Source organism: Pagrus major, chromosome 12, assembly GCF_040436345.1.
Source record: "Pagrus major chromosome 12, Pma_NU_1.0".
NCBI lineage: Eukaryota > Metazoa > Chordata > Actinopteri > Spariformes > Sparidae > Pagrus > Pagrus major.
In genome coordinates this window covers 14,137,148-14,150,405 of record NC_133226.1, presented here as the reverse complement: position 1 = coordinate 14,150,405, position 13,258 = coordinate 14,137,148, and the positions used below count along the sequence as shown (strand labels likewise).

At 37.8% G+C, this 13,258-nt stretch overlaps 1 protein-coding gene across 1 annotated transcript; it reads right to left on the bottom strand.

Moving 5' to 3' along the window:
* Positions 1–1,787: 1,787 nt before the first annotated feature.
* Positions 1,788–11,529, bottom strand: LOC141005841 (uncharacterized). The gene is made up of 10 exons (XM_073477884.1): positions 11,457–11,529; positions 10,334–10,394; positions 9,248–9,510; positions 8,345–8,441; positions 7,802–8,065; positions 6,394–6,504; positions 4,576–4,644; positions 3,660–3,710; positions 2,790–2,916; positions 1,788–2,496 (listed from the first exon to the last, which is right to left on the bottom strand). Exons 2-10 carry the CDS (start codon positions 10,386–10,388, stop codon positions 2,007–2,009), a joined length of 1,527 nt encoding a protein of 508 aa, XP_073333985.1. The 5' UTR covers positions 10,389–10,394; positions 11,457–11,529; the 3' UTR covers positions 1,788–2,006.
* Between the last annotated feature and the right edge of the window lie 1,729 nt (positions 11,530–13,258).

Sequence of the window (13,258 nt, the reverse complement as noted above, 5' to 3'; positions counted from 1 at the left end):
CCAGCAAGAAAAGAGAATGAAGAAATACAGAAAGAAGAAAAAAAAACTGTTTTAATCAATGTTACGGGAATCTATGAGGGCTGTTGACAGGAACAGTGACAGAGTCACTTCTCGTTTTACGAACAGAAACTGTTGCTGCTTTGCTTGCAGTCCAGCAAGCGACCCTAATAATGACCTTTCTTGTTTCTTGCAGCCTGACACAGAACAGAAACAGAAACAACTGGAATCATTAATCAAGTGTTTCAACTGTCAGCTCTATTGAAAGCAGAGAGTTTGGTGCGGAGCTGAAACCACTTCTAGGAGTTTCATTAATAGTGTGAATAATATAAAGGTGGCTTACCGATTGTACCGCAGAGTTTCTCATCCAGTACTGCAGAGAATAGGGGGAATGATGTACTGTCATTAAAAAGGGTGTTGGTAAGATATTTTAGAAGCATTTTTTGATGTATTTGTTGAAAATCTCTTAAAATTGCTTGCAGTCTAGCAAGCGACCCTAATAATGATCTTTCTTTTTCTCGCCGCCTGACACAGAACAGAAACAGAAACAACTGGAATCATTAATCAAGCGGTTGAATAGCAGCTCTATTGAAAGCAGAGAGTTTGGTGTGGAGCTGAAACCACTTCTAGGAGTTTCATGAATTGTGTGAATAAAGTTAAGGTGGATTACCGATTGTACGACGGAATTTCTCACCCTGGACTCGAGAGAACGGGGTAAACATGCACTGTCATTAAAGAGAGGGTTGGTGAGATATTTTAGAAGCATTTTTAGAGAATCTCTTAACATCCCCACAAGAATCAATAAATTAAATCCTAGGACAAACGAAGAAGATCTGGTGTCCGTGGCTGTCTGAGACATGAGGTTTTCAGATGTGGTTAGCGAAGACAACAGCACACAACCACTGAGCAAAAGAACATGATGTTGCAATTTTTCTTCCTTGCTTTCAATTTTGTGGCCAGTTGCAGTATTGAAGTGAAAAATTCCCCTATGGCCAAAAAAACATTTTTTCCCATATACTGCCATGATAAAAGAGACGTCCGCACTTGTTGAGAGGACACCTCAAACTGCAAAAAGGTCAATTACGACTCTTGGTATTGTGTGTATTTTTGATCCATGATGGTTTTATATTCATACAACTTTCCTAGAGCCGAGAAAAGCAATTTAAAAACCACTGACATCATCTCAAGGTTAAATTTATGGGCTGAGTGGGAACTCCCAGGTGGGGCCAGCGGGAGAAACTCTACCACGCATATTATTCAGTAGGTCGCATAATCAGGAAGTGAACCCAGTAGATAAAAAAAATGTTTGGCATATTCACCAGGAAAGCAGTTTCATTTGGACTGAACTGGCGCCATCTTTGGGTTAACTATCTATTTCTATCTAAAGTCTATGCACAAACAGAACATAACCTGAATCAAATCACAGCACAAAGCACACACACACACAATCATGAGCAGTAAATGCCAGGCCACGTAGTCTTTTCAGACTGAGGTATGTTTGTGATGGCTGCTTTTGCTTGTGTTTACATGATTGTGGCATTAACAGAATTGTTTATTTATGTATTTGTTATGCTAAAAAAGCCAAGAGAGCTTGTGGAACGTGGCATACTAGCCGCTAACACATCTCCCAGCTGGCCAGCGAGAGCCAGGAGGCAGTTGGTGACGGTGTAGTCGGGTCGTGCACTTTGGAGGGGGGCAGGAAGGGATTTACTTTCTAAATCCAGCTTGCTCTTGTTTGTTTCTATAATCTTACCAACCCTAGCTTTAAACAAAAAACTTGTGAAAAAGGATTATATTTATAATTTTTTAATCAAAATGACAACAGGGCTGCCAAGAATACAAAAGTAGCATTTACTGAGTATATAACATTGAATCCAACCATTTTGGCAGCATTATAGGGCTTCTACAAAATCTGGCCACACAGTCAGTGTAAAAAATGACCAACATAATACAAATGTTCATAAAAAATGTCCTTTTTTTATCCTTTTCGATCATGAACTTTTGTTCTCTCAGTATTTCACAGTCTGTGTTTTGAGTTTCAGCACCTTTTCTTTCCCAATTGTGTCCCTGAATGTGGGGCAGTCCCCTGGGCAGGCCGTGACCAGGACCCTGCATCCTCCTTTTTGACTTAGAAACCTATTTAGGGACTCATCGAAATGTTGGTTCCCTTCTCTGTACCCGTCCAGCAGCAGCAGGACCTCTCCAGATCTGCTTAACACAGTCCTCAGCTCATCCTCTGTTGATATCTTTTCCGTGAGTGAGAGTTGAGTTGTTGTTTCCTGAAACAAGTCACGCTTCACTTTGCTGCAGTCAACATAGAGGAGAAGTTGGATGGTGTTGAGATCGAGGATGTGAGAAAGGGCATGTTTGGGTCCTTCAGTCCAGGAAGAGACCAGGATGTGGGCTACAAATGTCTTCCCGCTTCCTTGGGGTCCCTCGAGAAAAAGTGTATCCCCAACTTCCGGGAGTAAAGCTTGAAGATTCACAGGCTGGCCCTTACTGACGAAAACAAAACAAGAAGAACTGTGAGTATAAAATCCACAGGCTCAGACTACAGCCGTCTGCTGGAAATGCCCCTTTCACATCAGCATTTACAACAAGGAAGTTTCACAAACTCAATTAATTTCAGTGGAATCGCTGATATCTGTGGAATTGCTCACAGTGGTGAAATGAGTCCAAATTTTTTGAACTTTTTTGACACAAATTTGCAATGTTGGCCTATATCTTTTTTTTTAGATCTTAAAAGCAGAGTCATCCTTATGATCTATTCAGAAAATTGTGTCGTGACTCACCTGTTTTGCAACCTTTGAGGCAACTCCTCTGTACCGAAAGCTTCCATTCGACGTCTCGCATCCGCGCTGAAGGAGGAGTCGGAGTAATGAGCTTTCACAAACGCCCTCAGATTTTCCTCTGTGCAGCCTGCAGACAACAAATCAGACCTGATTATGATCATATAACAATCATTTAATGAGGAAAAATCAGACAATGTGAGAAAAAACCCCTTCGATGTTTCGTTGCTGGGAAGGTAGCAGAGGTTTGTGCAGGCTGATATTTTTACAGTAATTGCAGGGCATTTTTTAATTAATGTGTTTCAGCAGTAGTTACTGAAGTCTTACTAAATTTGTCTTTTCCGAGAAGCTCATTAAAAAAAACCTTGAACTTGTGGGTGTCTTAAAGTTGGGAAGTTTTGCACTAAAACATCTTTCACCAGGCATTTTTCAATAGAGCACAAAGAAAAAAAAAACACAGAAACTACTAGGTTAATATTCAGTGTCACTGCAATGAAATATGTATGATCATTTTTAACACTTAAAAGATTATCAAACGCTTTGTCGATTTACAGAAAAATAACTGCGACTATTTCAGTAATTGATCAATAACTAAAGTAATTAAAAACATTTACTGGTTTCACAGGCATTTCTATAACTTATGTATTGGTTAACTGAATATCGGGTTGGTTATTTCAAGGGCTGTAGGTTGTAGGAAATTGTGATTGTGAAAATGTGATGTTTCACTATTTTCTGACATTTAGACAAAACAATTCATTGAGAAAATAAATGGCAGATTGATCGCTAATGAAAATAACCATTAGTTGCAGCCTTCATCATTTTATACATGAAATCATGTAAACAATAGCTTTTAGAGGCATAAGAGTGACTTACCTTCATTAGAAATAGTTAATTCTTCCTCATTTTCTTTATCTACTTGTAGACCTAATGGAGAGGAACAGCAATGTAAGAAAACTACCAGAGAATAATAACATTTACAGAAGTACTAATTATAGTTTGTGCCCTAGTTATTGATAAGCAATTATCAGTGTTTGCAACAAGAATTGCAGTGGTGTAAATGCTCTCTCATACATCTCGTAGCAAGTTCAAATCAAGTTAATCGAACACACGTGTAAAATTGTGCTTTGTAATGTACAACAGTAACCTGTAAGATGCCATTTAAGATTTAGCGCTACATCGGTCGCATGCAGCACAGCCTCTTGGGGGCATTAGCAGGCCTTTTAGACTTTTTTAAGTTGAGGCACACTTGCGAATGATTCATCACACAAATTTTATTTTCCGTCAGAATCAATCGCTAACCATTGCTCGGTGATGTGGTGAAGGAGTAGATGCAAATGAGCACGATATTCACAGCACAACAACCAATCAGCTTACGATACCGATAATACAATGATTCATTGCGGGGGAGGAGGCAATTCTGACCAGAGTTTCAGGATACCCCATATATGTGTAACCTCAACCTTCTTCCTGGAGATTGACAGAAACTGTGGGTGTTTTTCATTCACTGACTGTGAATATGTTACAAATGCATAATCAGCAATCTGCACAGCATCATTTCTCCCCATAGTTTCCTATTTCCTTTAGATATTTAGGTCACTACTTTCTGTGAAATACTTTTGCTGCTGCTGTTACAAAATGCTTTGGCTTTAAATTAGTTTGATTCTTAGTCTGTGACTTTGGTTGCTATGATTACCACGCTGTAACACATATTTCTTAATGGGTGTAACATTAACTACATGCAGGTGTTTTGAGTGTGTGTAGTGAATTGTCTCGTTGTGTTTAGACTCACAGACGGCAGCAGAAACAGAACCACCACGACCATCGACCAAGAGGTTCCTGGTACTGGGAGTGCTGGTGCCTATGGAAAAAGACATTGCTATTAATTTAGTTTGTTGGTACAGTGTGTGTGTGTGTGTGTGTGTGTGTGTGTGTGTGTGTGTGTGTGTGTATGAATTATGTTTTTAAATAGAACTTTGTTTTAAAAGCATCAACATGGCTTTTTTGTATTTTTAACACATGTGTTATACTGTTTATGGGGTGATGTTATACAATGTTCTAGCTCTAAATTAGTTTCATTTTTACTTTTTTATGTATTTTATCATATTTTTCTTAATTACATATTATATTTTCTCTCGTAAATCTTTTACTTATCATCTTTTTTATGTGTTCTAGTAAGAACATTCATTGCTTTATCCTTTGTTTTTGAAAAGTGCTGTATAAATAAAGGTTACAAAGTTACTTGTATAACTTCAAGTGATGGACGGTGTGTAGAGTTTTTGATCCTGTTCAGCTGTCACAAAGACTTTCTGGCGTGTGAGAACTTTTTTAAAAATTGCACTAGCTTAGAAAATTACCATCCATAGGTTTCCGGACCCGTAACTGAAGTAAGACTTATCACGTTCACACAGTCATATATAACAAAGCAGACTCAAACATGTTACAGTATAAGCCTGCTATTGAAATGATGGAGGTATTTATTCCAGGCGTTATACAAACAACAAAAATGTGCTATACTAAAAAAACACCCATGCATTCACAACCAAAACCTCAAATTCCCCTGTCACACATACCAAGAACGAGCTGGGTGTTTCCAAATCTAGTGGTTTAGACAAATGTCTTGTCCAAAACGCTAAGTCATGCTCACATGAAAACATGTCGATCACATGCTGCTAAAATTCCCACAAGGGCAAATGGCAAACATTACGGTGCCAAATCAAACTTCTAAATGTAGCACCGTTTCATTTACTTCCTCTTTTACTCCCACGTCTCCTACATGTCAACGACCTTTACGGTTGAAGTGACACATAGTTGTTTACTGACAGGGCCACAAGTTATTCTGCCTATTTGACAAAAACAAGTTCCATTCAGTCCAGAGTCATTGTTTGATCATCATCCTTGTGACAGTGTGAATGCTTACAATGATTATTCACTTCCATATCCTGCAGATATTCCTTCAGTCCACATCCTAAAAAGGAAATCCAGTCCAACCTGCCTCCCACCGTGCTCCCAACTGGTAATTTTACTTGTTAATCTCCAGATTTCATACAAATCAAATGGCTGTTTCTCAGCTTCTGTGTAGAATATCTGTTGCCTAGCTAGCAAACCAACGCAGCATCAGAGGTGAGTGAAGGCAAACAACCCTGACTGAAAATCTCCCTACTTTTCCACCGCCTAATGTTGGCAGGTATGCCAGCCCTGCAGTGACCACGCCTACCTATTTCAGTTGGTACCTTCAGGCTAAAGATTGAATGCCAAAACATCTGACTTATACTTTTAATCATCTATTGCACATGTATCTGCCATTGTGTATCGCTGTGTAATGCGTATTATGGATTCATACACAAGTGCAAGAACAATCCATTTGTCACTTTGTCACTTTAATATTTCACCATAGCTGTATGTAGAATTATTGTGCATTTTTATACCTGGCTTACGCCATTTGAAACAGATTTTATTGGACACTGGAGTTCTCTGACTAAGATATATTTTGCCTCCAACTTACACCTGCATTCTATGTGTTGCCATGTTTTCTGTCAGTTACAGTGCATATCTTGAAGTTGACTAGCTTTAATGTACCATATACATAAAGAATTGAGTGATTGGTTACCTTTTCGTCGTCTAAACATGACCACTGCAACGATGATGACAATCAGTATCACTCCTATGCTGAATGCAACGATGAAACCATCATGTTTTACAGGAGGAACAGGCATTTCATCTGTGAATAGAGTGAAGAAGGATTACTGTTAAAGGTCCAGTGTGTAGGATTTAGTTGCATCTTGCAGTGAGGTTCCAGACTGCAACCAAAAACTTGAAAGAGCCAGTGTTTGGTTTGTCCATTCTAGGCTACTGTAGAAACATGACAGTGCAGACTTTGGACTGCTCCCCCTGTAGATATGAAAGGCTCATTCTAAGGTAAACACAAGTATTTGTATATGTTGATTAAACACTAATGAAAACATGAATATTATATATCATTTCCTGTAAAATCCTACTCAAGAGACCTTTAAAGGTCTAATTTGTAAGATAGTTAATTGTTGAGTCTCATTCCCAACTTGTCAAATACTGACACTTTGGGTTGGTCGGTATTTGATGAGCAAAATGTGCCGCAAAACACAGTGTCGGAAATGACAGGGCCAGGACAAGTGTTACACCAATTATAACCATGCTTAACCGATGTTTGACCACTATGGAAATAACCAAATATACCAAAGACAAGCTGTTTTGAACTTCCTCTTACTGGTCAAGAGCCAAAAAAAATGCACATATCAAAATGGCTCATGCTTCTTCTATAGTTTTTTTTATAGCTAACTGTGCAAACAGCAGTCTTTAACTTTTCTTCTTTTTGTTGATGTATTTACATACATAATTTATCAGATTCCAGGTGTTAAGCTTTAACACCCATTACTAGCATAATATGATGCACATATGTGAGCAGAAACATGAGCAGACGACACACACACAAACAAGCCACATATTTTCACATATGACAAAATCTTTTGTAGTAGCTCTCCTACACAATGCTGCATATTTCAAAGCTGAAACACAAACACCTCCCACAGCTTGTAACTCTGGAAAAACTGTGAGCCAGAGCTGAAAAGCTCATTCCTGTTATAGCTCCTCTTTCTTGGTAGCTACATTTAATGTGGTTTGACCTTTAAAAATGAAGATAGGGAGACAGTGTTAAGTACGTAAGTGATGACTATGTTTCCTGTTGTTTCTGTTGAGACAATTCTGCTTCAGTTTTCTTTCATTCACATAAATCGTGGGACGATTAAAGTGGGTGCTTGCTTCTCATTTGAATCTTTTTGTAAGTTTTAGTTGGCAGGAGAGAGCTGAACAGAAATGAGGTGGGAGGGATCCCAGATGACATGCAATAAAAATTCCACTGGCCGGACTTGACCTTGTATGTTGCATGCACACAGTCAGCATTTCAAACCCCTGCCTGCCTTCATCCTCTCTACAGCTAAATATTTTGAGTTCAGTCTCGGAAGAAAGTAAGTAAATATATATACCTGGAATATGAAATGTTGCAGAGTGGCCGTCTTTAAAGATGCACGTGTAGTTGTTTCTGTCTGACGATCGGATGCGTATCTCACTGGTGACTTTAAAAAGCTGGTCTGGTGTGGGTACAGCAGTGGTGGTGGCATTGATTCCTTGCAGGTGTGCATCCTGCCACCTAACAGACGACTCTGGGTATCCCTCAGATTGGCAAGTTAGCAGCACCTCATTCCCCTCTGCAGCCTTCTGAATGTGTTTAGTCACTGTTTTATAAGGTGCTAGAGGAGAATTGGATAGAAAAAATATATAATAATCATCATTGATTTGATTTTGATCAAACATCTCAATAAGAGGAAGAACATGAGGAGACCCACAAGCTTTCTATACAAAACTGAGTAATAGTGGTCTTAGTTTCACTTTTACAATGAGTGATACCCAGAAATGGCCACATCCTGAGGCTATTAAGTAAGACTATTACCAGAACAAAGCCCCTGATGTCATCAAATAAATACCTTAAAAAAATTACACTGTTACACTGACACAGACTAGGTGCTTACCTGATACAGACAAAGTTATCTTTTTGTAATCAGCTCCTTCTCCTGTCTTCACCAAACACTGGTAGGTCGCAGAGTCATTGATCCTGAGTCTGGAGATCTGTCAAGTGACAAAAGTACAGTCCTTAGAGGTCTTCATGACCATATTACATGTTATGCCCTCATACACTTGAACCAAAATCATTATCTCTGCTGCATACTCTCTATTTGAACTCTCATCAGTCTCTCTCATAAGAGTACTGTTTATTTGCTGGTAAAGTAAGTGTGTCCAAAAGGACACTAAAAGACGACACCCACCCAAGCCACAGTCTGTTCACCCTGCTGCCGTCTGGCAAAAGATACAAGTAATAAGTATCCATTGCTGTACCACCAGACAACAGAGCAGCTTCTTTCTTCACTTTGTGAGACTCTTAATTCATCCTCTGCACTCAACTGTTAAAAATAGTTTGTTCTGCTTTTGTTTTTTCTCTTAGTTTTCTCTCAGTTTCATTTCATTTTGTTAAATAACAAACAAACTTTAACCTGTTTGTATTAAACACATGCTTTGGCAACGTGATCGTCTCTTTTAATTGCCAATAAACCCCCTTTGGAGTGAAGTGATTTGAAGTGTACCTAAACTCCTCACAGGGGTAAGATCCTAGTACATCAATTGATCCATTGTTCTATTTTAAGCAAACACTGCTGTTTTCTGTCCCGCCTTGGCAGTTGTACCTTAGTATCTGATACAGCACTGTGAATACAGATAATAATGGGAAATGGGCAAACATATATGGCAACACACCATCCTATGCCCAGCTGGGAAATTTAACTCTCACATGAGTAAGGGTACAAGTTAACCACATCAGTTAGGGAAAAATTTTGCAGGAAATTCTATGTAAATCTGAACATCTCACTGCCGGTGTTTACCTGCAACTTGGCCCAGCCGTTGTTCAGCTCCTTGGTGAGAAGCTTAACTCGGCCCTGATAGTCCGGATACTGGGATGCGGACTGCTCCTCCCCGTTATCAATCCGGTATACTTCCCGAGCTTGGCCGGAGGTGATCAACTGCCAGGTTACCTTCAGGTTGTCATGAGGGTTCAACAGTTTAGGCTGAAACCTGCAGCCCATCACAACATCTCTCCCAAACTCTGATTCGTACCTGGGTTTCTCAGCCTCAACAGTGAACAAGACTGCAGGGAAATAATACAAAATGATATAAAGATTAATGGCAACTGACTACACTGCCTATATTATATAATATTAATGGAGGAAGGAAAATCAAATTATGCTTGCTAGATGATTTTACTTGTATGTCAAATTGATATAGAAAGGTTCCAGTTAGATGTAGCACTGTTTGTCCTGTTTGTTCACTGCTTTACACGTGTAGTGTATAATCTATATTATAGGCCAATTAATCACAGGTCACATAATATTACATGCATATTCCTATTATGTTTGTTACTGATACAACCCACACAGACATTTTATATTGCATGCACGCACACTCTTATGAAATGGCCCTGAATGGCCTCAAATATTGAGCATGGTCTGGTGACTGACAGTCAGTCTGTCCTCGAGTTAAGAGTCATTGGAATCAGGAAGTGCTTGTTTATGCAAAAGTAAGGATGGGTCAAAGGCAATAATAGCAAAAAATATTTAAAAAACTGCTAATGGGGAGTTATTTAAAGATGAAGGTCCCCCTTGTTCTTCTAGACCCTACGTCAAAGAGAGGGAAACTCATGTTATTGGTAAGCTGTGAAATGAGTTAAACTGACAGGCGTCTAAAAGTGGGAGAAAAGACCCCAGTTGTGGAGAAACACTTAGGAAAGAAGTATAAGCCAAAAATCTAAGTGTATGAATGAAACTGCATTTTGTTGTTTCCTGGTTCCATACTCTGCAGACTGTGGTACTCAGTCTTTGTTAAATAAAGAATTAAAGACAATAGGACTTCTCTCTGTATTTCTATTTTATTATTAATAAAAGTTATTCCACGGCACACGTTACACTACTCACCTGAAAGAGACGGCTGAATCATGATTTGCAAAACCAAAACAAATGCCCAGTCCATTGAGACCTAAGGAAGAAAGTAAAGGGAGTTTTATAGATGTTGAAATCAGTTGGTCATGTTACTGGCAACGTGAGTCATTTTACTGAAAAAGGCCATATGTGAATCACAGAGCCACAAAATGTTTGATCTAGTTTACTTCTTAACCCATATGAAAATTTTTATGACCATGAGATAAAAACTACACAACAGAAGGGACAATATTGTTTTACCTCAAGTACAAGGTAAGTTACTTCCCTGTTGCTTTATTCATGATAACAAAGAATAGCAAAAAATAGCACAAGCATGCTGTGTAGCTGTGGCAACACACACCCACACAACACATACAAACAGCTGTTTGTTTGTTTTTACTGTTCTGCTCATTGGGCTTCTGCAGAAAAGGTTTATCTAAGGTGCAGTACATGAACATGATTGTACATTTGTAGCACTCCTGTTTGAACAAATCTATGCCCTCAGGTCCAACGTGTTTGCTTGATGCACTTTATCATACAAATCTCAAAGCAGTTACGTTTAAAAATGTTTACAGAGTGTGATAAGCAGGTTAGTCATTATCTGTGCAGATTTCCTGTGAAACTGAAATAACAACCACAGTTCTGCAGAACATTTATGAACTGTCAGTGATGATTTGGCTCTGACTGTTTGGCTCCAAAGAAGCCATAATTCAAATAAATTAGAATCAGACAGTTTTCTGGTAAAGGCATTCGGTCATTATTAACATAAAAGAATATTTATACTGTAATTAGGATAACTGTGTTGTTGAAGTGTCATTAGGTGGATTAAAACACTTGGCAAATAGGATATAAATAGCAATAATAATAACAACAATAATAATAATAATGAAAAAACATAAAAGTAAATTACACTAATAATAGAATAGTAATAAATCATAAAAACAAACAAAAATCACAAGTAGATAGATGTCATCTCAAAAATATATTATCTCATATAATATAAATAAACTTCTATCACAAGCACTATATGTACAGTAGTGAATAATAATAATAACAATAATAATTATACATTTTATGAGGTTTTAAAGTTTTGCTTTATCAGTCAATAATGTGCTCTTACCTGTGTGTCAAGTTAAGGCTGGTTGTTTAAATTCTCATGAGGAGTTTCCTCCTTCCTCTGCGCTGGAAAAATGGTAAGAGCTCTGCCTCGCTGCTGTTTATCAGCCACGAGAAGGAAAGCCCATAAACTTGAACACACCCACACACGTCGTGTGACGGTAAGAGTCGCTTCACATGTTAATAACAAGAACTAACTAACATCAGTCCTAATCAAGCTAAGCTAACTTTGACGTTAACTCTTGAGATTGAACATCTTACGTCGCGGGGTTGAGCTTTTAGTCAACAATTTCGAGGTGAAAGAGTCCCAAACACAGATTTTCGTCCCCATTTGGTGAATATAATTACACATATTTTAAGTAAAACGTCGGTACGTCCGACAATTTTACAAACCTCGACGAGGGTTAAGCTAACTTTAGTGTACAAGTGAGCTCGCTTAAAGTGCGCTCTGATTAGCAGGAGCAAGAAAACAGACAGCTCGATTACTGTTACATTAACTACTGTTCTGGCGGACACGGAAGTGCTGTCGCTTACTGTACTACCATTACTGTAAGGAAAGACCTCCTGGACAAGTTTATCTGTTTGAAAGCCATAAAAGAGCTGATAACACAGTCTGTGTTATGGGTTCCCATCAGGAGTTTGTTTGTCTGATGCACGTTTAGTAATGAATAACTAACAGCATCAATAATAATAAAGATTATAATTGATAGTAGAACTGTTTAGGTCATAAAGCATATCCACAATAAGATGTAGGCTGTGAAGTTGAAGGTCTGCAGTCAGACTTTTACTCAGGTAAAATTACAAATGAATTATTACAAAAATGTACTTAAAAGTTCCTGTTATGCAGGAAAATTACCCCTATCAGGATATCACGACGAGATATTAGATAACGGCGTTACAATTAATGATAATAAACCTGTAACTTCTTTAAAGGCTGTATCTGGTTGAGGTTGAGACAATTTTAGTTAATTTATAGACTGTTTAATTTGTAAAATAATAATAATAATAATAATAATAATAATAATAATAAGCATAATACATGCATAGCCAGGGTTGGGAGGGTTACTTTAAAGGGGCACTATGTATCTTTGGAAAAGAAAATCAAATTTACAATATTAATGAGGTAACAATAAAAAGTCAGAAATATTTATTTTTTCCATGACTGAATAAACAAGCTGTTCTCAGAGGCAAATAAGGTCCCCAGAACACTGTCTGAAGCTCGAAAGGTGGCAGGGTCCGCCACATGTAAACAAAGTAAAACAGTGTGAAATTGTGTTGTCCTTTAAGGTCAGTTTGTCTATTCAGTTTATCTGGTCATTAAAACAAAGAGTGTTGTTTTGTTTATGTATGAGAATCTGTGAAGATTTTTCTCTTCTGATTAAAATTTCTCCCCAAAAACTACATAGTGCGTGAGACTCTGAAGAGGTGGTTACAGACTAGTATATCATTCTTTATTTTAAAATTGTAATCCTGTTTGGAATCCCCTTTTTTACTGAAAGTAAATCTAATCTAATTACATCTTTATTATTGTTACTTTACTGGAATACAGTAAATAACATAGCATACGCATAATATTTTATGAACTAATCATATGTTTTGTATGTACAAACTTAATTTCCAAGGTAACTAGTAATTATGATTACTAATAATAAAGTTTAGTGGAGTAAAAATACAATATTTACCTCTGAAATGTAGTGTAATACAAGTATAAAGTAGTACAAAATAGGAGATAGCCAAGTAAAGTACAATTACCTCAAAACTGGACACAAAACTTGCGTAAATTTACTTCGTCTGAGGGACAGGGGT

What these genes read in the sequence shown, in the direction of transcription:
- LOC141005841 (XM_073477884.1), bottom strand. Translation starts at nt 10,388, where the DNA reads ATGGACTGGGCATTTGTTTTGGTTTTGCAAATCATGATTCAGCCGTCT. An exon ending in TTCTGTTTCTGCTGCCGTCT is followed by an intron (nt 3,711 to 4,575) that starts GTGAGTCTAAAC and finishes CCTCTCCATTAG; the next exon opens with GTCTACAAGTAGATAAAGAA. An exon ending in CCTCAAAGGTTGCAAAACAG is followed by an intron (nt 2,497 to 2,789) that starts GTGAGTCACGAC and finishes TGTTTTCGTCAG; the next exon opens with TAAGGGCCAGCCTGTGAATC.